The sequence below is a fragment of the Bos indicus x Bos taurus genome, chromosome 5 (assembly GCF_003369695.1).
Source record: "Bos indicus x Bos taurus breed Angus x Brahman F1 hybrid chromosome 5, Bos_hybrid_MaternalHap_v2.0, whole genome shotgun sequence".
Taxonomy (NCBI): domain Eukaryota; kingdom Metazoa; phylum Chordata; class Mammalia; order Artiodactyla; family Bovidae; genus Bos; species Bos indicus x Bos taurus.
The window spans coordinates 54284231-54308266 of NC_040080.1; the positions used below are offsets into that span (position 1 = coordinate 54284231).

General features: G+C 37.1%; 2 protein-coding genes across 3 annotated transcripts in view; one reads left to right on the top strand and one right to left on the bottom strand.

The window, feature by feature from the left end:
• Positions 1–4826, bottom strand: part of PARPBP (PARP1 binding protein) — a 68317-nt gene extending 63491 nt beyond the window's left edge. Inside the window, exons 1-3 of one of the 2 annotated variants that reach the window (XM_027541970.1) lie at positions 4736–4806; positions 3417–3508; positions 968–1123 (exon numbers count right to left, since the gene is read on the bottom strand). In XM_027541970.1, coding sequence (XP_027397771.1) covers positions 968–1120 — 153 coding nt within the window. In that variant the 5' untranslated portion in view covers positions 1121–1123; positions 3417–3508; positions 4736–4806. Of the gene's footprint in view, positions 1–967; positions 1124–3416; positions 3509–4735 lie in introns of both variants that reach the window. The other variant, XM_027541969.1, reaches the window with a different exon arrangement.
• Positions 4827–4871: 45 nt separating this feature from the next.
• The window catches only part of NUP37 (nucleoporin 37), a 52065-nt gene continuing 32900 nt past the window's right edge, over positions 4872–24036 (top strand). Inside the window, exons 1-5 of the mRNA XM_027541971.1 lie at positions 4872–4962; positions 6186–6401; positions 15627–15751; positions 18180–18252; positions 20623–20717. Of these exons, the coding sequence (XP_027397772.1) occupies positions 6246–6401; positions 15627–15751; positions 18180–18252; positions 20623–20717 (449 nt within the window). The 5' untranslated portion in view covers positions 4872–4962; positions 6186–6245. The remainder of the gene's footprint in view (positions 4963–6185; positions 6402–15626; positions 15752–18179; positions 18253–20622; positions 20718–24036) is intronic.

Consider the following 24036-nt stretch of genomic DNA (forward strand, 5'->3'; position numbering starts at 1 on the left):
CATTTTCAAACCATCATTATTTTAAATCCCCTGGATGCTTACTCTGAACTGATAATCTTCTTCCTTCACCACTTCTTCAAATTCTTCCCATCTGAAGACTTCCCTCTTTTAAGTATATTATATAAAGTCCAAGAAGACTTTCCTTACCACTCCAACCTAGATTCATCCTTCTTTCATCTGAACATCTCTCAACCCTTAGGTAGAACTTATTCCAAACACTCTTACCCAAGCCAACTGTGCAAAAATCACTTCCGGTTATAAAGATTAAAAATTTGCTTAAAAAATAAGACAATTTCCAGGGTCTCAGTCAAGATCAGGAAAATCAGTGTCCAAGATTAGGGCACAGGAGCCAGTACTTTTTAAAAGCCCTCCCAAGTGATTCTGCTTCACAGCCTGGCTTAGGAATAATTAATCTATACCACAGAGTCTGAAATTAGTCATAAAATACTTGATTACATTTAAATAAACATTATTTATGTGTGTCTTCTAGAACTTTTTGCAGAAGTCTTATAAAAATAATTTTTAACCATAATAATCATAATAGTTGTATGTTTACCTTAAAATTGGCATCACCGACTCGATGGACGTGAGTTTGAGTGAACTCAGGGAGTTGGTGATAGACAGGGAGGCCTGGCATGCTGCGAATCATGGGGTCACAAAGAGTCGGACACGACTCAGCGACTAAACTGAACTGAACTACCTTAAAATTATAAATTAAACATCAAATGTGCACGTCACACATTAAATTATACATATAAAAGCTTCACTTTTGACAAATTAACAAATCATTTCAAATCCAATGGCAATATTTGACACAGACACACAGAGGCATTTGTGAATATAGCATAATGACATTATCATAGAAGGGCACATATTGCTCAGAAATTAATGCAAGTAAGCTTATTCAAATGGGCAGCAACCAAAATTCACTTTTAAAAAAAAGTTAACCTAAATACAGTCTACTAACCTGTTTGTTGTTCTCTGCCATGGAAAGCTGCAATGCCAAGAGCATGGAGTCTGCACCACACACAGTAGTTCTCTCAGAGTTACAAAGAGTGTGCCAGTTCCTTCTGAACTCTTTAATCATATCCAAGATAGACTTCTGATTAAGCCCAGCCATGCTCTTAATGTAGGACAGAATGCAATGTTAAAAAGCCATATTTTAATTGGAAATTAACATTTAACATGTGTAAGGAAGCAGAGTAAGAGAAAAATAGTGAACAAGAGGTCATTTCATATTTACTACGACTGCTTTTAATTAAATTTAGAAAAACAGAGTGATACAATTTCCACCCAATCATACTTTCCTCTCCTTTAGTTTTCTTAAACCAAATTTTGTAAAACAATGAAATCCAACCATAGATCTGAGAATACAAAACAGATAAAGGCAAATTCTGCAAACATGATTATAGACACAAACATAGCAAGCTGTATTTTTTAAATATTTATTTTGAAATAGATGGTGATATCTACGGCAGAAGACAAAACAAAGAAAGTCAATTTCCTCTCATCCCTGTGTTATCCCAAAAGGGGTGGTCTATTTTCCACCTCTTTGAATCTGGGTTAGCCTTGTAACTTGATTTGATCAATAGAACGTGACAAGAATGACATCACAGGAATTCCAAGCCTAGATCTAGTTCCCAAAGGCCCATGCAGAAAGAGTTAATATGGCAGACCCGACTATTATCTTTTAAAAAGCATGTTTACAGGGTTGGCCCTTGGTTGGCATCTGGAAACTTAAGATTTCAGGAAGATTTTCAGTAAGAATGGTTCATTGCACTTAAACTATTTGTACAAACAATATAGCTTATGCTGATAGGCTTTTCTTTTTAGTCTAGAATTTCAGAACATAGAAGATATATACATGTTCAAACCCCAATAAAAAGCCTGGGCACTGAATCTCTAAAGAGCTACCCTGACAGACAACATTTCATGTGCTGTCATAACTTGTTGCTGGGAGACTTAACTATATCCTATGTGACTCCCCAAAGAGAAGACTTTTGGAAGTTTGTGCGTGATTTCTCCTGGAGTTCACCCCCATGTACCTTCTCCCTTTGCTGATTTTGCTTGGCATCTTTTTGCTGTAATATATTATAGCATGAGTACAACTACATGCTGAGTCCTTTGAGTCCTCTTAGCAAATTATCCAACCTGGGGTAATCTTGGGGGCCTCCTGACACAAGCCTACAGTTTTAGCTCTTACTCTCTCATTATTCTCAGAATGCCATATGAAGAACTGCAAATGAGCCTGCTGGAAAGGCTGTGTGGAGGAGAATCAGCTGATAGGCTGCTGCTGCTGCTGCATCGCTTCAGTCGTGTCCGACTCTGTGCAACCCCACAGATGGCAGCCCACCAGGTTCCTCCGTCCCTGGGATTCTCCAGGCAAGAATATTGGAGTGGGTTGCCATTTCCTTCTCCAAGCTGATAGGCACTCCAGCTGATAACCAACACCATGAACAGACATGTGAGTGAGGCTATCACAGATTATCTAGACCCAATCAACCTGTCAGATGACATACAGCACCCTAAGTGACCCTAGGCAAGACCAGCAGAACCATGTAGCTGAGTACAGCCCAAATCGTTGATCCTCAGAATCATAACATTTAAAATGGCTGTTGTTTAACACCACTTAAACTTCAGAGTGGTTTGTTACACGGCAATAGACAACCAAAACAATAATAGCTAATACTTAGAAGGTTTCTTGGAGCCAGGTACTTTTCAAAAGCTTAATATTTATTACCTTATTTAATCTTCACAAGAGTCCTGAGGAAGGTCTGTTATCCTCATTTTACACCTGAAGAAACTGACACCCTATGCTGCTGAGCTAGCAAATGGCCAAACAAACCTAAATTCAAGACGCCTAACTCCAAAAGTGGTGCGCTTTTATATCACTACGACTTTTTTTCCCCACTTTATTTTAAGTACCCTAGTCTCCAACATAGTCACATGCCATTATCTTATTTTGGGTATTTTACTATTCACATTCAATCAATTTACTCCATTATCTTTTTCTTCCTTTTTTTATATGACATAAACAGAATCCAGGATGTTTACTAGGTATCTTGGGTTTGCATGATTAAAAAAAATAAATGGGTATGTGCCATTTACAAAACAATAATTTGCAGACATAATCAGGGATGCAATTTAAAGATACAGGTAGAAGACTATAAAGTATCTACAAAAATACAAATCCAAGTAAACAATAAAATTGTCTTCAAAATATCACCTTCATCTCTTATAAGAAAAAAATATAAAGTGAAGAAATAAAGTTTCAGTAACATGATCAGTTTGCCTAGAATCAATATTTAGTAGTAAATTATTTACTGGTATTATTTAAACATACTATGAGTTCGGATTGCTAAGAATGAAAACTAATCTGGAATTAGACTGTTTTGAATTCTAGCTCCACCACTTACAAGCTGTTAGAACTCCAAGTTATGTCCCCTCTCTCTGCCTCAGCTTCCTTGTGAAGCTTCCTTGTGAAACCTTCCTTCCTTTTGTTTTCCAACTGAAAACAAAAATAATAATAGTACTATCTCAGAGGGTTTTGTGAAAAGTAAATGACATAAGTACAAGGTAAGATTTTAGAACAACGCCTCGCACATATAAAAGTCCATCTTATTCAGGAGTTAGAACACTTTTGGAAAGGTTCCAACAGTAAACAGTGAGGTGTGCAGGACATAAGGTCTCTTACAACTATTCAAACTTCACCTTGCAGGGTGAAACTAGCCACAGACAATACATAAACAAATGAGTACAGCTCGGCTTTAGCAAAATTTTACAGAAATTTAAAGATCATAAAATTTTCACATATTATAAAATATTATTCTGCTGGACTTTTTTTTTTTTTCCCAACCAACCAAACACGTAAAATTAGCTCACGAACTGGCTGCACAAAAACAGGCAGTACCACCAGTTAGCCAAGCCTCTAGCCTTGACTCTTTCAGTAGCTAGCTGGCTGTGTGAGTCTAAGCAATAAGCCCTGACTGCCTAGGAAGATGTAGAATACTTCCAGAAATCAAGGAGACAATGATTATGCAAGTGCTCTGAGTGTCAGGCTGCAACATACAAAGAGTAGTAGAAGATAGCAGCAATAATAAACACTTGTTTTTAGCATTTGGATTCCAAGCTGGACTGCAGCAAAAATTGTAAGGCAGGAAAATGTCACTTGGGAGCCAGTGTGAGATGGATAAAAGAGATATACCAAGGTCCCCATTTACTGGCTGTATGTCCTTCAGTATTTAAAACCTCTGATGAGCATAAATTTCTTCATCTGTAAAACGGAAATGATTATCTCCTAGTTCATAAAATTAGGACACGTTAGTGAGACAGTAAATAATCGACCTAGTGCTGGACACTTAGGAGGTGCTCAGTAAAAAAAGGGCATCGTTGCTGCTCATGGTATGCAGGTCCTAACAGTTCTTTGGGCGGAAGTAAAAGGGAGAGGGAGAAAGTGGAGTCTACCTAAGCCTGGTTTCCTGCCTAACTAAGTAATCTAAGTAGGGCTCTGTAGACCTTATTCTTCCAGTCAGCAGATGATCCCTCAGCACCTTCCAGCTCCATCAATGGAACATAAGAACTCTGTTCAATACCCCCAGACCAAAACCAGACCCCGGAGCAAAAACACTCCACAAATATTACTCTAGGCAACCACAGGGCGCTCTGCTGTTACCGAAAAACCCTCACAAGTCGCAGCTTAAAGCCTGCAGACGGACGAGAAAAAGGTGACACTCACCTGGCTCGGGGAGAACCCAAGTAGGTGCAGACTCCCCTGAAGAACGCTCCAGCTGGCTGCACAAGGGCGACTGTTCCAGAGATCGCGGGTTTACATTTTAAATCTCGCGGGAGGGCCCGACAGCCAATCGCAGCTCCCGCCCTCTGACCCGGAAGCAGAGCCGGCGCGCGCCGCAGCAGCCCAAGGTGAACAGCAGCTCGGCTTTAGCCGCTTCCAGGTGCCCTCCGGTGCGTATCGTGCGTGAGCCCAAGGGGCATCCCTGCTCGGCTGCCGGTCGCCACGCGCCTCCAATCTATCCCTGGGAGTTCCTCCTCTCCTCGGGCCGTTCCCTACCCCTGTTCCTTTCGATCTCGGGCTCCGGGAGGTAGTGGCGGGGTCTCGCGGTATTTGCGTGGCTCTGAAAGAGATGTCAGGGCTATGCGGGGACTTCTCTTGTTCCCTCCCTCCCCTGTTTTCGCAATTTTAGAGGGGCGAGTCCAGCCCGCTTTGTACAGTGAGACCCTGAGACTGTAATTAGACTGGTCACTGCTTTAATGAACAGTTAGAAACCGAGTTTCCTATTCTGGAATCTTTTGCACTTCCCACCCTGCTGCCTTACCTGTTGGTCACTTTTTACAACTGTTTAGTCCCAGATGCCCACTCTTAAGGTTACTAGGTTATAGACTTCCCGAGGTGGAACTCATATGATTTCTTAGTAGATACTCATCAGATACTTGACGTGTTTGCTATCAAGCCCAGCTGTTTTCAGGACAACTACCGTCCCATTAAAAAAAAAAAACAAACCAAAAAAGTGACCTCTTCAGAATCTATAAGTCTCATCTGGGAATGCTACTTTCAGAATGCACACCAGGCCATGAAACATTAGCTGAAGTTTTGTGCCTGGTTTTATGAATACTATTTTGTGTCCCATTTTGGCATTCCTTTCTCCAGATTGTATATTTTGTATCTGCTTATGTTATAGTACTGTTCACACTAAATCATAAATAACCCTGGATTGTGAGCTCTTTCAAAACAGGCTTTTGTGTTTCTCTTTATTGTACTGGTGCCCAGCACTTAGAAAGTCTCACATTCTGGCTCCTCTTATGAGATTGGCAAGCGAGTTAACCATGTGAAGTCTCGATTTCTTCATCTGTAAAAAGGGGATCATAGTACCTCCTTCTTAGGTTTGTGCAAGTATTAGGCATGGTAATGTTAGTAAAATACTTAATGGTGGCGCTTGCAGGTAGAGCTCCATAATGTTAATGATCATTAATTTTTTATGAGTATATTTTCTAGTAATGTAATTCCATCTTTAAGTACTCCCTGTCCTTTAAATAATCTAAACAGAATTTTGTAGTGACTTTCTCTGCAAGTACCATTCACAAAGTAGTTGAATAATTTTTTTTTTTGAGCTGCCTGTCATCACATCCTAACACTTTGATGGTTTCTGTTTCTGTGCTGTAATCCACAGTTCTGTGACCTTGTCCAATAGAAGGCCGTTTTTGCAGCTGCACAAGTTTTGCCATACAAGATGAAGCAAGATGCCACAAGAAATGCTGCCTACACTGTGGATTGTGAAGATTATGTGCACGTGGTAGAATTCAATCCCTTTGAGAGTGGGGATTCAGGAAACCTAATTGCATATGGTGGCAATAATTTTGTGTTCGTTGGCACCTGTACATTTCAGGTTAGTGTACAAAACTGCACTGAGTGACAGTGAAGATGTTACACTGAAAAGAAAACTTACACAAACTTTGGTAATTTTCACTAAACTTTGAAAGCATGCTGAGCTTAAATGTAAAAAAAAATGAGATGAAGAACTACTGAGAAAGACATTCCTAGTAATATATGCCTAATATTTGTGCAAACACTGAATAAGTATTGAAAAGGAAGAATACAGTTGACCTTTAAACAACACAGATTTGAACTGCATAGTTCACTTATACATGGATTTTTTTTTTTTTTTTTCAGTAATAAATACTAGGATACTATAGAATCTGCAGTTAGTTGAATCTGCAGATGCCGAGGAACTGCCCACAGGGAGAAAAATGAAAGTATTAGTCTCTCAGTGGTGTCAGACTCTTTGCGACACCATGGACTATAGCCTGCCAAGCTCTTCCTCTGTCCATGGAATTCTCCAGGCAAGGATACTGGAGTAGGTTGCCATTCCCTCCTCCAGAGGATCTTCCTGACCCAAGGATCGAACTGGATCTCTCGCATTGTCGGCAGATTCTTTACTATCTGAGCCACCAGGGAGGCTTACTGCAAGTTACACCAGGATTTTCAACTGTGTGGAGTCACTGCCCTAACCCCCATTATTCAGGGGCAAGGCCATATACATATATAAGGCTCCTCTTATGCTTCATGATTAGAAATGGAATATTCTAGTAATTGAAGGTTATAATTAACTATACCTTGTTATGTGCAGGGAAAATACCAATTAAATGAGATCTGATTAATTACTAAATCCAGCTTTTCTGTATTCCACTTTGACATAGAAAAAAAAAACAAAAACAAGCTAGTAGTATTGAGAGCTTAAAAATGATCTTCCAGGAGACTTTATAGCTGTGATGATATCAGCTTTCCTAGTTGCTCTCATGCTTTTTATATATCTAGAGTATACAGAGTATGAGATCTACAATTGAACAGGCAATTCAGCATAGTCATTAAGACCATGAACTCTGGAGCCAAAATGCCTGGGTTTTTGTGCCTGCCTACCTCTTAATAGCTAGATGACCTTGAGCAGGTACTTAACGTCTCTTCTATAAAAATGAGAACAATTATACACTTGACTCTTAAACATTGTGGAGGTAAGGGCTGCCAATGGATGCAGTCAACATCCAGGTGTAACTATAGTTCCCTGATTTCTCATCCATGGATTCAATCAACAGCAAATCATATAGTCCTCTAGTAGGTATGTTTTGAAAAATATCTGTATATAAGTGGACACAGTTCAAAATCATGGTTTTCAAGGGTCAGCTGTACTTAACAGGGTTTTGTATGAATGTCATAAGTTAGCATGTACAGTTCCTACGTAGTATCTGACACATTTAATACATATGACTGTCATCGATTTGGTCAGGCATGCTCAGGCACAGCCCCATATTTAATGGTGTGGCACACATCACATTTTCTCACAGGAAAGCTAGTTCTACGTGTCAGAGAGAATTTGAACAATGGGAGGTCAACCCTCAGGAACCTCTGATTAATCCTTTGTTTATCAGAGTGTTATCTATATAACACTGTTTCCTAGATTAAGGTTAATCAGTGAGGTAATTTGGCAATGACCAATTTTCAAAGATTTTAAATAACTTTATCACCAAAGTGATATTATAAACATTGTAAATATTATTTCCTCTTTTACTGAGGAGGCAGTTTAGTATCTTACAGTATTTTAACATCATAAATGCAGTTTGACATTTTACAGTGGCATAAATGTATTAGGTTATACACAACTAGACTGCATGTATATTTATCCTAAAAAGAAAGTATGAATTAAAAGCTTCCGTTGGTTGGTGTCTGAGTAGAACACATGAGTTCTTACATTATCTCACATTGCCTCTTAGAGTTGGGGTAGGAATTTCTAGCTTTTAGGCTGAATATGACCTTCAGCCTGATCTCAGCTGGACCAGGTTAAGATCTCATCAGGTTAGGATCATAAAAAGTCACATAGTTAGGAGAAATAATACAACACACTCTTGAAAAAAACCAAAGGGAAACCATTTTTCTAATGCACACTACTAACCTACAAAAGAAAAAAGCAGCCTCCTACAAATGAAATTAAATTTTGTTTCAGTGCTTTAGAAATTAATAGCTAATTGTATTCAAAAGTACTGAAAAAAAATATGCTTTGCTTTATGTTCACCTAAGAAATTCTGAGGGAGAAAGTCAAGAAGAGAGGAAAAAGAAGGCAAAGAAGTGATGGGTAGCAGAGAGAAAAAGGGAGCAAAAGGTGGAAAGTGACAAAATGAGGGGAAAAAAAAGAGCAAAACATTTGTATTGCTCTGTAACTGTGGTCATAGACATTATCCCTGTGGACCCTTAGACTGTGAGGCTGGCAATGTGGGTCTTAACCCCAAATAACCTAAGGAAAGAATTAGACTTTTATTAACTTATCAAGCAGTGAACACAAATTATCTTCTGTGCCAGGTATTGGGGATACAGTTAAACAACTGTCTCTGTCCTCATGGAGTTTCCATTCTACTTTAAAGGAATGCAAGGATTTATCTGACTAATAACTGAAAAAACAAACTCTATACCAGATTTTTAAACCACTGTTCTTTTCCTCCTGTGCTGCTATTCAGAGAGGTTGAAGCCATAGTTCAAACAGTTCTAGAGAAATGGTTCCAGTACTTTGCCAGGGGAGATTCAGATTGCTTCTTCTGAAATTATTTTTTTATGTAATTAAGCACTGTTGAACATTGTTCCTAGTCTCTCATGTTAGAACTTTCAAGTTCTGTAGCGCTCAGTTCTTATCTTCAAAAAAAAACTAGGAAAAACTGAATTGAAAGATTTCACATTGCTGTCAGAAAGGCAATCCTCACTCTAAGACTATTAGGAAAACACTGCTGATATAGTAAATTTGAATTTCAACAAAGCATTTTTCAGAATTTCATGATATTCTTTTGAATATGTTGGAAATTTGAGCCAAGTGATAGTACTGTTGGTTGGTGTCATATATTTGTCAGATACTCATTAATTGCAGATCAGGTGCTGGGAACTAACAATACATATTTTAAAAAAATCAAGGACCCTGCCCTCAAGGAGATGTTTAAATGTAATGCAATAAGATAATACTATAAAAGTAAAGAGTAGAGGGAGCATGAAGGTTTCTAATTCTGTTTAAAGGGTGGTCAATAATAAATTGCATACACCTGAAACTAATACAACATTGTAAATCTGTTGTAAATCAACTATACTCTAATAAAATTAATTTAAAAAAATAATGAATTGCAACCTCTACTGGGACTTGGATGAGAAGACTTGGACAAGCACATTGAATTTATATAGAACATGAAGTTGAAAAGGCTACCTAATGCTTTGGGTGACAGACTTAATTTAACAAATTTTTATTGAGCACCTGTTATATGCCAGACTCTCTGCTCAGAATCCAAATATTGTTTTAATAGATCCAATCCAAAATTAGATTAAACTGCCAAAGGAACTTAATTCAGTGCTGTCCAATAAAAATAGAATGTGAGCCACAAGTATAAATTTCAATGTTGTAGTAACCACATTATGAAAAGTAAAAAGCAGGTGAAATTAATTTTGATAATGTATTTTTTACCCAGCATATCCAATATATTTTATGTGTGTAACGAATATAAAAATTATTAATGAAATCCTTACATATTCCTTTTATACTAAGTCTATGAAATCTGGTGTGGATTTTGCACTTTATAAAGTGTGCGTCTTGGACCAGCCACATTTTTCCAGTGCTTAATAGCCCCATGGGGCTAATGGCCACCAGATTGGACACCACAGCTCTATATCCTGTGCTGTAAATTGACAGTAATATCTAGTGTTTACTTCAGTTCTTAGCAGTGTATTATGATTCAAAGGAGATAATGTATTTGAAGACAGATTTCAAAGTGGCATTAAAAAGTTTAAAACCGTCATGTGAAAGAGGGATTAGCCTCAAAATGGTAACTTTTATGTCATCAATTCTTTTTGAGTGGAGTTGTTACTTACGTTGCTTTAGGACTAAGGCTGAAACTGCCTGTTTGAGTGTGTTCACCTAGTGAAGGTCAGTTAATGACCAGACATGTGTTGTCACTGAGTTAAACTACCTCAGTGATGGTTCCAAAGAGCAGAATTCGGAGCAATGAATAGAATTTACATGGAAACAGATTTTGGTTTAATGTTAACGAGAACTGTTGTAATAATTAGAACTACCCCCAAACTGAATAAAGTCCCCACAAAAGTAGCTAGTTCTCTCTCACTTGGAAATATTCACAGAAGGATTATGTAAACTTTTTTTAAAATGTTCTAGTAGAGATTTAAGCATTAGATGAAAGAAGGAGACTAGGTAAACTTTACAGTCTCATCCAACTAAAATTCTATATTTGGCCTTAAATGGGTGTGGTGGGAAGAACAGCCAATTTCAAACCCTTAGAATAGCCCTTTCATCAGCCTGGCTTTGCCCCAACCTCAAATATACTGGAGACTTGTATAATGATGCGCATTATAGCGAGTTTTCCAAAGTATCTTAATTTCCTGCCTATACAATACTGCCTACACCTCAAGCTAAACCCAAAATAGCATTCATCTCTGCCTATACCACACGCACACACCCTGGCCTTTTAGTTGGCTCAGTGGTAGACATTGCTGCCAGGAAAAATGGTTTCACTGGTGATACATAAAATGCAGACTGTATAGTCACTGGGATTTCTTTATCCCCATGACCACCCAATAACTCCATATGTACTTTAATAACAAATTATGTTATTAATTGTAACCTAATTGTCAATACTGTTGTTACATTAGCAAAAATAGTGTGTTTGATGGTAAAAAGTTCATTTTTAAAGATTAGTTTGTCAGTGTGGAAAAATAGATATAACCCAATCTATAAAGTCAGCTGTGATTAGGCTCCTAACCTTATTTTTAAGTTCCTTAGTGATTGCTGCCTTGGCATATCTAGCTGTTAACTATACAGTTAATATACAGACAAATTATGAAGTAATAAAATTTGACTGTTTTTTTTTTCCTTGATAAATACATTTGTTTCCCTTTTTATGGTTTTATGGAAAAACTTTTTTCTGTTAAGTTCACCTGAAATGTAAAGTTATTTTCAAAGGGTATCTGAATCATGTAGAGAAAGGTATATGTAATGTTTGTGAAATGATTCTGCTAGGATTCCAAAGGCTATCCTGGAAAAATCAACACATCCACTAGGATCCAATTAAAGTACACATTGTAAAACTTTGGATTTAGATTCAGGATGAATGGAATTCTTAGAACAATCCTTCACATAACTTCTATCTATATAGACATATCAGTCAGTCAGTCAGTTCAGTCGCTCAGTTGTGTCCAGCTCTTTGTGACCCCATGAATCGCAGCACGCCAGGCCTCCCTGCCCATCACCAACTCCCGGAGTTCACTCAGACTCACGTCCATCAAGTCAGTGATGCCATCCAGCCATCTCATCCTCTGTCGTCCCCTTCTCCTCTTGCCCCCTATCCTCCCAGCATCAGAGTCTTTTCCAATGAGTCAACTCTTCGCATGAGGTGGCCAAAGTACTGGAGTTTCAGCTTTAGCATCTTTCCTTCCAAAGAAATCCCAGGGCTGATCTCCTTCAGAATGGACTGGTTGGATCTCCTTGCAGTCCAAGGGACTCTCAAGAGTCTTCTCCAGCCCCACAGTTCAAAAGCATCAATTCTTCGGCGCTCAGCCTTCACAGCCCAACTCTCACATCCATACATGACCACAGGAAAAACCATAGCCTTGACTAGATGAACCTTTGTTGGCAAAGTAATGTCTCTGATTTTGAATATGCTATCTAGGTTGGTCATAACTTTCCTTCCAAGGAGTAAGCGTCTTTTAATTTCATGGCTGCAGTCACCATCTGCAGTGATTTTGGAGCCCAGAAAAATAAAGTCTGACACTGTTTCCACTGTTTCCCCATCTATTTCCCATGAAGTGATGGGACCAGATGCCATGATCTTCGTTTTCTGAATGTTGAGCTTTAAGCCAACTTTTTCACTCTCCACTTTCACTTTCATCAAGAGGCTTTTTAGTTCCTCTTCACTTTCTGCCATAAGGGTGGTGTCCTCTGCATATCTGAGGTTATTGATATTTCTCCCGGCAATCTTGATTCCAGCTTGTATTTCTTCCATTCCAGCATTTCTCATGATGTATTCTGCATAGAAGTTAAATAAGCAGGATGACAATATACAGCCTTGACATACTCCTTTTCCTATTTGGGACCAGTCTGTTGTTCCATGTCCAGTTCTAACTGTTGCTTCCTAACCTGCATGTAGGTTTCTCAAGAGGCAGGTCAAGTGGTCTGGTATTCCCATCTCTTTCAGAATTTTCCAGTTTATTGTGATCCACAGAGTCAAAGGCTTTGGCATAGTCAATAAAGGAGAAATAAATGTTTTCTTGGAACTCTTGCTTTTTCGATGATCCAGCGGATGTTGGCAATTTGATCTCTGGTTCCTCTGCCTTTTCTAAAACCAGCTTGAACATCTGGAAGTTCATGGTTCACATATTGCTGAAGCCTGGCTTGGAGAATTTTGAGCATTACTTTACTAGCGTGTGAGATGAGTGCAATTGTGCAGTAGTTTGAGCATTCTTTGGCATTGCCTTTCTTTGGGATTGGAATGAAAACTGACCTTTTCTAGTCCTGTGGCCACTGCTGAGTTTTCCAAATTTGCTGGCATATTGAATGCAGCACTTTCACAGCATCATCTTTCAGGATTTGAAATAGCTCAACTGGAATCTATCACCTCCACTAGCTTTGTTCGTAGTGATGCTTTCTAAGGCCCACTTGACTTCACATTCCAGGATGTCTGGCTCTAGGTCAGTGATCACACCATCATGATTATCTGGGTCGTGAAGATCTTTTTTGTACAGTTCTTCTGTGTATTCTTGCCATTTCTTCTTAATATCTTATGCTTCTGTTAGGTCCATACCATTTCTGTCCTTTCTCAGCTTGTGGGCCATACCAAAGCAGACCATAGGCCATATTTGGCTCCTTGGTCATAGTTTGCCAGCCCGTGCTTTAGAAGATCCTTTAGTGAGACTTTATTGATGCCAATCGTTGGTTTTTGTTTTTATGAAAATTCCTTTAAAACAGCTTCATTCTTGAAACACTAGTTTGTTGTGGCTACAGTTCAACAGTTTTTTGTATCATTTTGAAGATATTTCACTGACTTCCTGCATTTGTTTCTGCTATGAAGCTGATGGTTGTTCTAATTATTACTCTTTTATAGGACATCTACCTTTTCTTTCTGATTGCTGTTACTAAGACCCTTATCTCACTCTTGCTCCTTCTCCCTCACTCCCCCCTTCTCACATATATGCACACCCATATGTGAGAGAGTGTGTGTTCTGAAGTTTTACTGTATAGTGTCTAGCTGCAGATTTCTTTTTAAGCTGCCTGGGATTTATTATTTTTTATGAATATACATATTGGTGCTTGTAATCAAGTATGAAGAATCCTTTACCATTATCTCTTCAAATCTTGCCTCTTCCCCCATTCCCTTGACTGCTTTCTCCTACAACCCAAATTAGCTATATGGTGGAACTGCTCACTGAATCCCTCTTAACATCTCTTTTTGTCTTAACTACATTCTGAATAAGTTTTTCAAATCTGTCTTCCAGCTTCTCTGAGCATTGTTTATTTTTTTCTCATGATAGTATTTTCATCTATATGTTTTCATTTCGTTCTTTAATACCTGTCTGGTCACTTTGGGTAATCTCATGTTGCTTAGTCATATTTTTTGATTCTCTCATCTACATCCTCAAAAATACATTTTTTTAATCTGATTTTTTAATGTCTCCAGGTTGATTCTTCTGTTTGTGGTATTTTGTTTTCATATGTAGTAGTGCATGCATGTAAGATCATATTTGATTGAACTATATCTGTGAGAATTTTGAGACCTGGGTAGAGGAAGTTCATCCAAAAAGAATGTGCCTTTATCCATCAAGTGCTTGGGGCCACTAACAACATATGGACATTTTGAAATAAGTTTTCATTTTCTGGAGCACATAGTTAATGGGAATTCAAGCCCCAAACTTATGTTAGGGCCAGCCAATGGTTGAGATTTCTCACGTTACTTTTTTCTTTTTCTTGGCCTTCAGCCATGGTACATATTTTGCATGGCACTTTTGATTTTGATTTGAAGTAGTTTTCCCTACTTCCACTTTAAAGGTCCTGGATCTATGCACAGGTCCCTGATCCCCATCCCTCTTTGTGTAGGCACTAAGTTTTGTCTTCTGTCCCCTACAAACAAAAGTTATTAATTATTGGATGTGGGCAGATGTCCTTAAGATAGCTTTCTGCCTCTGTGCTAAGTTGCTTCTCTGGATTTGAATTTTTGCATTATTTTTGTGGTCAGAAAGCTTTTCAGGTTATTGTCCATATTGCCAGACAAAGATGACTTGACTTTTCAAAATTCATTCTTGTCTTCCCATGAGAATAAACTGAAATCATTTTAGTAGTACTAAATCAAATAGATAAGCTGACTTTATTAAACAGCTTATCCAGAATCAAATATCTAAAAGACTTATCAGTAATTTGCACATCCACTGTTCATAGTAATGGTATAGATGAACAACAGTTTGTTCAGTCCCACACATGTATGAAAGTGAAAGTGTTAGTTGCTGAGTTGTGTCCAACTATTTCCATGTATAATACTATGTGAAAATCATTGATACTCTTTATAATGACTTTGAGGCATCGTAACATAGTAGTAGTAAGGTACAAGGTATCTTATACATAATCAAAACTGTGTTCAGTATATATTTTCGATATTGTTATTTGATAATCCATGCATGTTACTTCATTTACCTAGAACGTTCTGATTCTTAGAGCATTCCATTTTCATTGTGTTTGATGTGAAATATATTTTCTATTAGGAATAAAATGTCTTTTTAGATAAAGTATAACAAGTATATTGTTTTTAGTTATCTTAGAGAGTTATTTTGTAACACTTAGACAGCTTTGAATATTTTTGTTGTTCAATAAACTGGTTGAAAGAAAGTAAAAGTGAAATCACTCAGTCGTGTCTCACTCTTTGCGACCCCATGGATTATAGCCTAACATCTAATCTGCTTAATATCTAATCCACTTTTTGAACTTCTCAAAAGAATATTCATGGCCCCCTGACAAATTCTTCATTATAATAAAATACACGGTTTTATACTGTTTTTCTCATGACTTATTTAAACACTTACTGTGTATGCTTAGGAGGAAGAAGCAGATGTTGAAGGAATTCAGTATAAAACACTACGAACATTTCACCATGGAGTCAGAGTTGATGGCATAGCTTGGAGCCCAGAGACTAGACTTGATTCATTGCCTCCAGTAATCAAGTAAGTTGAAAGTTATTAAATGCAGCATTTATTAATATCCTTTGTGTTAAGTGATCTGAAGCCTCTGATCATGGGGATGTTTTTCCTCCATCACCGCAACTCCAGGTATTAGGTGTTTTAATATTTGCTATTATTTCATAATTTAAGCTCATTGTTTACATTTGTGACTTATATGCAGACGTAACAGTGATGCCTTGAAGCATGTGTTTGAGCCTGACTACAAAGCTGTTTATGTGAGATTCCTATGAATCATAAATTCTTCACTGATTTACCACTTATTGAAAGTGCAGCTTTGTTAAAATAACTAAATTTGATTGAGTCATTAATCACCCTTACTGCCCCATACATAAAATGAGGAAAGAAAAGTGAAGGCGCTCAGTCATGTCCAACTCTTTGCGACCCCGTGGACTGTAACTTACCAGGCTCCTCTGTTCATAGGATTGTCCAGGCAAGAATCCTGGAGTGGGTTGCCATTTCCTTCTCCAGGAGATCTTCGCAACCCAGGGATTGAACCCGGGTCTCCCGCATTGTAGGCAGATGCTTTACCATCTGAGCCACCAACTGTAGTTCTAATCCTTGGGCTTCAGTTTTGTGGAAAGCATTTGAAAAGAATGACTGCTTTTTGAGAAAAAAATTAACACACTTGCTGAGGCCTTCTTCACAAAGGCAATGATATGTCAGGTTATTTAAGGTCTGTTACAAAACACTAACCTTATTTCCATAAATGTCAAATCTAAAATGTATGTCTTCTTTTAGTAAACAGTATTTAACAATCATAATTTAGCTCTTACTGAGCTAACCTAATTTTTTTAAATTAAGGAATAATTTACATACAGTAAACTCAATTCTTAAAGGAACAGTTTGATCAGTGTTGACAAATACATGTACTTTTATAACCTAGATGCTAGTAATACATAGCATTTCTGTGACCCCCAAAAGATTCTTTGTGCTCCTTCTGGTTAATCTCTGTACCCCGTCCCCTGCCCAAGCAACTATTCATCCAATTTCTGTTATCAGAAATTAGTTTTGCCTAATTGATCTATTTCTTCCAATGACTCTTAATTAATCATTGAAAAGGCATGGTACCAGAGATTTACCAACATATCTGGATTTCTAGATTGGGAGACTTGTTTTAACTTAAGCTTCATTTAAATTAAATTAGATGTTTTAGGTGAGAAAAAAATATTAGCTTTAATGCAGTCAAAACTTGAGGAATTTAGATCCATATGATACTCATTTACCTAAAGACAATTGGAAATAAGCTCTGTTTTTCAATATAGACATACAAAGGCTTCCCAGCTGGCTCAGTGGTAAAGAATCCACCTACCAATGCAGGAGACATGGGTTTGATACCTAGAGGGAAGATCTCCTGGAGGAGGAAATGGCAACTGTTCTGGTGGAAATGGCAACCCCCTCCAGTATTCTTGCCTAGAGAATCCTGTGAACAGAGGAGCCTGGTGGGCTGCTGTCCATAGGGTCGCATAGATTCGCACACGATTGAAGCGACTTTGCATGCATGCATGCATTGGAGAAGGAAATGGCAACCCACTCCAGTATTCTTGCCTGGAGAATCCCAGGGACGGAGGAGCCTGGTGGGCTGCCGTCTAGGGGGTCACACAGAGTCGGACACGACTGAAGCGACTTACAGCAGCAGCCAGTGTTCTTGCCTGAAAAATCCCATGGACAGAGCTGCCTGGCAGGCTATAATCCTTGGGGTCTCAGAGAGTCAGACACGACTGAGAGATTGAACAGATACACGTACATACAGATGTATAAGTTATTTCTTCCTCAGCCATAATCTGCCATGCTAAGAATCTAAGAATTTTAGGATTAATGGCAAACTAGTTAAAAAATAGTTGTTTATTGCTTAGTTTGTTTTGTAATATACATTGATGTACATCTAAACAATAACCTTAATAGGGTCAATATGATAATACTCCAACTTTTAGTAATAAATACACCAGCGTTATTAGGTATAAAAAGATTATTATCTTTCATCTAATTTAGTGAATTTAGTGTATCTTAAAGTAAGAAGGCTTAAAGATAACTGAAGGAGGCAAAGACTAAGATAGATGTATAACTATATTTTTATACCTTATATTGACCTAGCTAAAAGAAGATACTTTTTTAAACCCATTATTTTAAACCTTTAAGAAAAAGTTAAATGTTGTGATTTATAATAAAATTCTATGCTTTTATAATTAAAGAGACAAATCTAATATACTAATATTTTTATGTTTTCCAAAAGAAATTTGTGTCCCCTACTTTCAGCCATAGTTGTATAACAGATTTTACAGTGGAGCCATAGCATCCCCCTTCTGCCCAAACAAAAGCATGATTATGAGTCATGAAGATAGCTCTGGTGCTTAAAGGTGGGAAGCACTTACCTAGACTAAAAATGGCCTTATTTTTGTTTTCTTACTTCCAGATTTTGTACTTCTGCTGCTGATATGAAAATTAGATTATTTACTTCAGATCTTCAAGATAAAAATGAATACAAGGTATGTTGACAAGTTTAATTGTAAATCTGTTTTAAAACATTTATTATTTCTGCTTTTTTATTGAATTTATCCCAATTTAAAATGGCTTTATGGTTGTCTTTGAAATATGTAGTTTAGAATCTCATTAATTCTATTTTAGGCTATAGTAAGGAACTAGTATCATAGTAAGGACTGCGAATTATAAATCTAATATCACTTATTAAATTACAGTAGTAGGTAAGCACAGAAATGAGAGGGAACTAGAAACTTTGTGTAATAGACATGAACACACATAGAGTAAGAGGTAAACTTGACAGGAACAAGCTCAGTACAGCGCAGTGCAAGGCAGGACCACAAAGTGGTTAAAAGCACAGACACAGGAGCCAGAACATCTGGTTTGAAGCCCAGCTGTGCCACCTTAGTAACAGTATGACTTTGGTCAAATTCCCAATCTCTTGTTCTCATTTCCTCATCTGTAAAATGAGGATGATCATAGCATCTGCTTCATGGGATTATGAGCATTGGCTAAGCTAATTCATATAAAACACTTAGAACAGTGCTTTTTACATAGTAAGCCCTGTATGTGAGTTTTCTATTGGTATGATCAATAACCCTGTAAGATAAGTCAGATGGAGAAAGACAAATACTATATGATTGCACTTATGTGAGGAGCTCTTCTTAAAGCTGAACTCATAGAAACAGAAAATAGAGTGGTGGTTGTCAGGGCCTGGAGGGAGGAAATGGGGAGACAATGATGGAAGGGTACAGACCTCCAGTTTTAAGAGAAGTAAGTTCGGGGGGGGTGGTCTACTGTATGTCATGATGAGTATAGTTAACAATACTGTATTATATCTTGCAAGTTGCTAAAAGACTAGATCTTAAATATTCTCACCGCAAAACAAAAGTAATTTTGTGAGGTGATAGAAGTATTAACTAACCCTATCATGGTAGTCATTTAACTAACCCTGTTACGGTAATCATTTCACAGTGTATGTTTGTATCATCATGTACTAATCATCATGTTATACACCTTAAACTTACATAGTGTTATATATCTCAATAAAGTGGGGAGAAATTCATTAAATACCTCTCAGTTTGGATTGAAATTGAGTCATGTTTTTTTATAAGAACAGTATTGCCTTCCTGACTTTCTAGTAAATAAAACCTATGAATAATATTATAAAACAAAGGTAAACTATAAACCTAATCATTTAGAAAACAGTAAAAAGTTATGCTCTAAGTTATATACAGTAGGCTATATACAATTTTACCGTAATAAATGCACTGTATATATTAGTTTATTTAAAGCCATATCAGTGAACATCTAAGTGTACAGTGACACATAGAATTTTGACCCATTAAAAGTCAATAGTTATTAACTATTATTGCCAGTTTGAAAAGACATTAAATAGTTAATGTGATGTGGCGTAAAAACTGTGAGATAAGCTCTGAAGAAGGACCTGGACTTGTTAAACTTACACCAGAATGTTTGAATGAAATCCTTTTTTTCTCCCTCATTTCCAAATAGTTCAGTTCAGTTCAGTCGCTCAGTCGTGTCTGACTCTTTGCGACCCCGTGAATCGCAGCATACCAGCCCTCCCTGTCCATCACCAACTCCCGGAGTTCACTCAGTAGTACCAAATAGAATTACTTTATTAATCTTAGAACTAAGATCAAATTCAAGTGTCTAAAAGGTAAATAGGAAACAAAAACAATATCCATTAAATTATTTAAATATCTGATATCTGACAGGCCTGGTCAGGATTTCAGTTTTAAAGATTTAGACTAATTGGACCTTAACCTGCATGCATAGTCCTCTAACTTACAACTTCCCATTTGCTCCTTCTGTGGCCAAAAGAGGGTTTCTGGGTTATTGTGATAATGGGCTTATAATTCTAGCTGTCTAAAGTGCTGGCAGTCACATTGAACAAATAAATAAAAACTGTAGAAGATGAAGTCCTTGCTATGTGTTTATTAGGTAGCAGCCAGTGTACAGAGCAGCAGGTATGAGATAGAAAATCAAAAGGGGACTCTTATTTCAGGGCTCCTAGAAAGTTCTCCTGGCTTTAACTTTTGTATAAGCTTTATGTAATAAGTGAGAAATGAGGTGATCTGAGGACAGGTACAGTTAAAAAAATAAAAACAAAGAATGTGTGTTTTTGTAAGAAATGCATACTAGAAAAGATCAAGCTAATAACAGTGTGTTGAATGATCAGCTTCTTTCCAAGATAAACCTTCCAAAAAAGTGGGTGTATAAATCATGTTTTAAAAATAGCAGATTACTTAAGAAATATTTATAGAAAAGAGAAGCATGCAGTGAAGTAAAAATATTAGGTCGGAATATTGTAGATTATTTTCTTGTGTTCTTACTAACTTTTCCCCTGATGTCAGGTTTTAGAAGGCCATTCAGATTTCATTAATGGTTTGGTATTTGATCCCAGAGAAGGCCAAGAAATTGCAAGTGTGAGTGATGATCATACATGCAGGTATGTTGCTTACAACAAAATTTTTGAATTTTCATCTTATGTTAATGAGAATTACATTTTAAAAATTAAAGAAAATGTAAATTTCTACATATATTCCACAAAATGTTATAAAAGAAGCATACTTTATTTAAAGTGTAAGTATGGCACCAACAGGAGTTTCAAAACCAGTACGTTGAATTCTCATCTCAGTTAATGGAAAATTCCCTAGCTAGTTCTTGAGTGCCTCTCTCCCTCTTATTTTAGGTTTGCGCGTTTATGAAATCTAAGTATATATCAGGTCAAACATTGAACAGGATCAGTAGGCTAATAAAAGGCATTTGCCATTCTGTGAAATTATTTCACAGATTATATCTGGTAAGTTAATGTTTAATAATGAACTGAGAACCTCATTTACTAAAGCAAGACTCATAAGGAATTTAGTGTTTTGACAAATTCAAAAGTCTCTTTCTAAAGCTTTTCTGTAGATATTCAATATTATATTCTTCCACCTTACCACCCCCACCCCTCACCCCTGCCTAGATTGAACAGATGAGGTAGCTATAACATTTTACTAGTGCCTAAAGCTGGAGAATATCACAAGTAAAGAACAAGATGAAGACCAAGTGTAGGAGGTGGAAATAAGCTAAGGAATCAGAAGTAAAGCAGTCATTAGAGGAATGCCAGTTGCCTCGTTTGCTTTAACAGTGCTGTGAGCAAACTGAACGCCACACACACACACACACAAAGAAAACAAAAATCACTGCTCTGCTATTTTGCATAGTTTTAATATTTGATAAAACTATGTCAAAATTGCTGCTGCTGCTAAGTCGCTTCAGTCGTATCCGACTCTGTGCGACCCCATAGACGGCAGCCCACCAGGCCCCACCGTCCTTGGAATTCTCCAGGCAAGAATACTGGAGTGGGTTGCCATTTCCTTCTCCAATGCATGAAAGTGAAAAGTCAAAGTGAAGTCGTTCAGTCGTGTCCAACTCTTAGCGACCTCATGGACTGCAGCCTACGAGGCTCCTCCGTCCATGGGATTTTCCAGGCAAGAGTACTGGAGTGGGGTGCCATTGCCTTCTCCGTTGTCAAAATTGCTAGTATTTATAAATACTTGTACAAATATAAAACTACTAAGTATGTGTCCTTTCACATTGGAAGTAAAGCCACTAACTTCTTTTTAAATTTTAATCTTCTCAGTAGCTCTTTTTAAAGTTATAGAGTCATAGGCCATCATTTTTTATGTACTGCCTGTTAAGATTTTCATGTCAGAGACATAAAAGATTTACATAACATTAAGATACTAGAGTCCCAAGTGTTAAAAAACTGAGTTTGTATAGAGACGAAAGAGTTAGTGGGACTATTTTTTAATGTAAAACTTAAATTAGATCACTAGAAAGAAATAATGACACTTTAGTTCTCTAACACATGGAGTTTCCTAATCACAGCATTTGGAATAATGAAATCTTTGAAGGGGGAAAATGAGTGTCTTTGCAAGCCAAGGAATATCCTTTGAATAGTGAATACCCACCAGAGACTTGGGATTACATTCAGAGGTCTGTGATTTTTTATTTCTTGTAGGATACTTTGGGATCTTTGTAGAATAGTAAAATTGTCCTAAAATTTGGGGGACTAGCAGAGGGTTGCCACCTTTTTATTTTGTCAAGTGATAAGAATTTTTTTAAAGTCTACTGCCTTCTATTATTATCATTTTATTAAAAAAAAATCATTATTACTCTAAATAGGAGAAAGGACTTAACTTCAAAATGAGACCTTTAATTTAAATCAATTTAACTTAAAATTTATTATGTTGCTCCTAATTGTCTTGCTTTGCTAGCCTGTGGTTGATGGTATTACTGTTGAGTAAATACTTACTCTCCCATCCATGCTCCTGCGGACAGAGACTTTGCTTGCTCTGTTGACCTTAGCCATGAGACTTGTTGAAGCCACTGTAATGTTAGCAGATGTGACTCAACCAGACACTTTAAATAAACATGTCCTAGATAGCTACTGGCCCCAGAGTGAGAAATACATTAAGCAGAGATGGACCCATCTGGCATTATGAAATAAGAGTGTCCCCAGACCCATAAGCAATAAATGCATGCCTATTTTTGTAAGTCTGAGATACTTGAGGTTGATAATATCATTGCAGCAGTGGCTGGGGAGCTAAATATAGTATTTATCAGCTTAATTTGCCAACCAGAGGGACAATTCTGATTGGCTTTCAGAGTCAAACCTCTTGGACTAAAAGCTAAACTATATAGATAAGATCTTTAAAAGAAACAGAAGATGTAGCTAAATCAAGAAGTTTAAGAAAGAGTAGTAACATACACTCTCAAGTAACAAAGAAAGTAGGAATTCTGAGGGGACAAACTACCATAGAAAAATGTTTCAGTACAACTGTCTCCATTAACTCAAAGTATACAATTACCGAGTGACAAAGACACCAGCCAAATGGCAGCTCTGTAATTTGGGTAGAAGAAATAGCCAAATATATCCCAGGAATCATTCCTATCATTGTACTAAAGTGATGTCTACTGGAGTCTGGATCTGTGTATGTTGGTGATAAAGGTACCTTAGTGAAATCCTTGTGCAATCATATTCAAAACCTGTGTCATCTTGGATTTAGAATTGTATGCCGGTGATACCATGCTTTTAAAGAACATGCTAAATAGAATAACTAGGTCAATAAAGAAGTAGAGGATTTTAACATTTTAAACAAGCTGTACCTAACAGACATATATAAAACATCCAAACACTCCCAACATCAGCCAAATGTACATTCTTCTCAAGTGCACCTGGAACACATAAAAATAAACCATCTATTAGTCCTCAAAGCTAGGTTTTTAATCACACAAAGTATCTTCTTTAATCACAGTGTAATGAACTAAAAACCTTTAACAGAAGGAAAAGCTACAGGTACATGGAAAGTGAATAACACACTCTCATTAAACAGCCAATAAGTCAAAAAGGAAATCACAAAGGAAATTAGATTTCACTTTGAGATGAGTGAAGAAACATAATATCCAGAATTTATAGGATGCAGTAAAAGCAGTGCTCAGAGGGAAATTTATAGCTGTGAACACTTACATTAAAAAGAACTCAAATTAATAACCTAAATTGATACCTTACAAAGCTTAAAAAGAAGAAACCCAAAACTAACACGAGTAAGGAAATAAGAAAGATTAGAACAAAGATTAACAAAATAGGGAATGGAGAATAATAGAGTCAATGACATCAAAAGAGGTTCTTTGAAAATATATAACAAAATGAGCAAACCTTTAGCTAGAGAAACAAAGAGAGAATACTATAAGTGGTAAAAATCAGGAAAAGTGGGAAC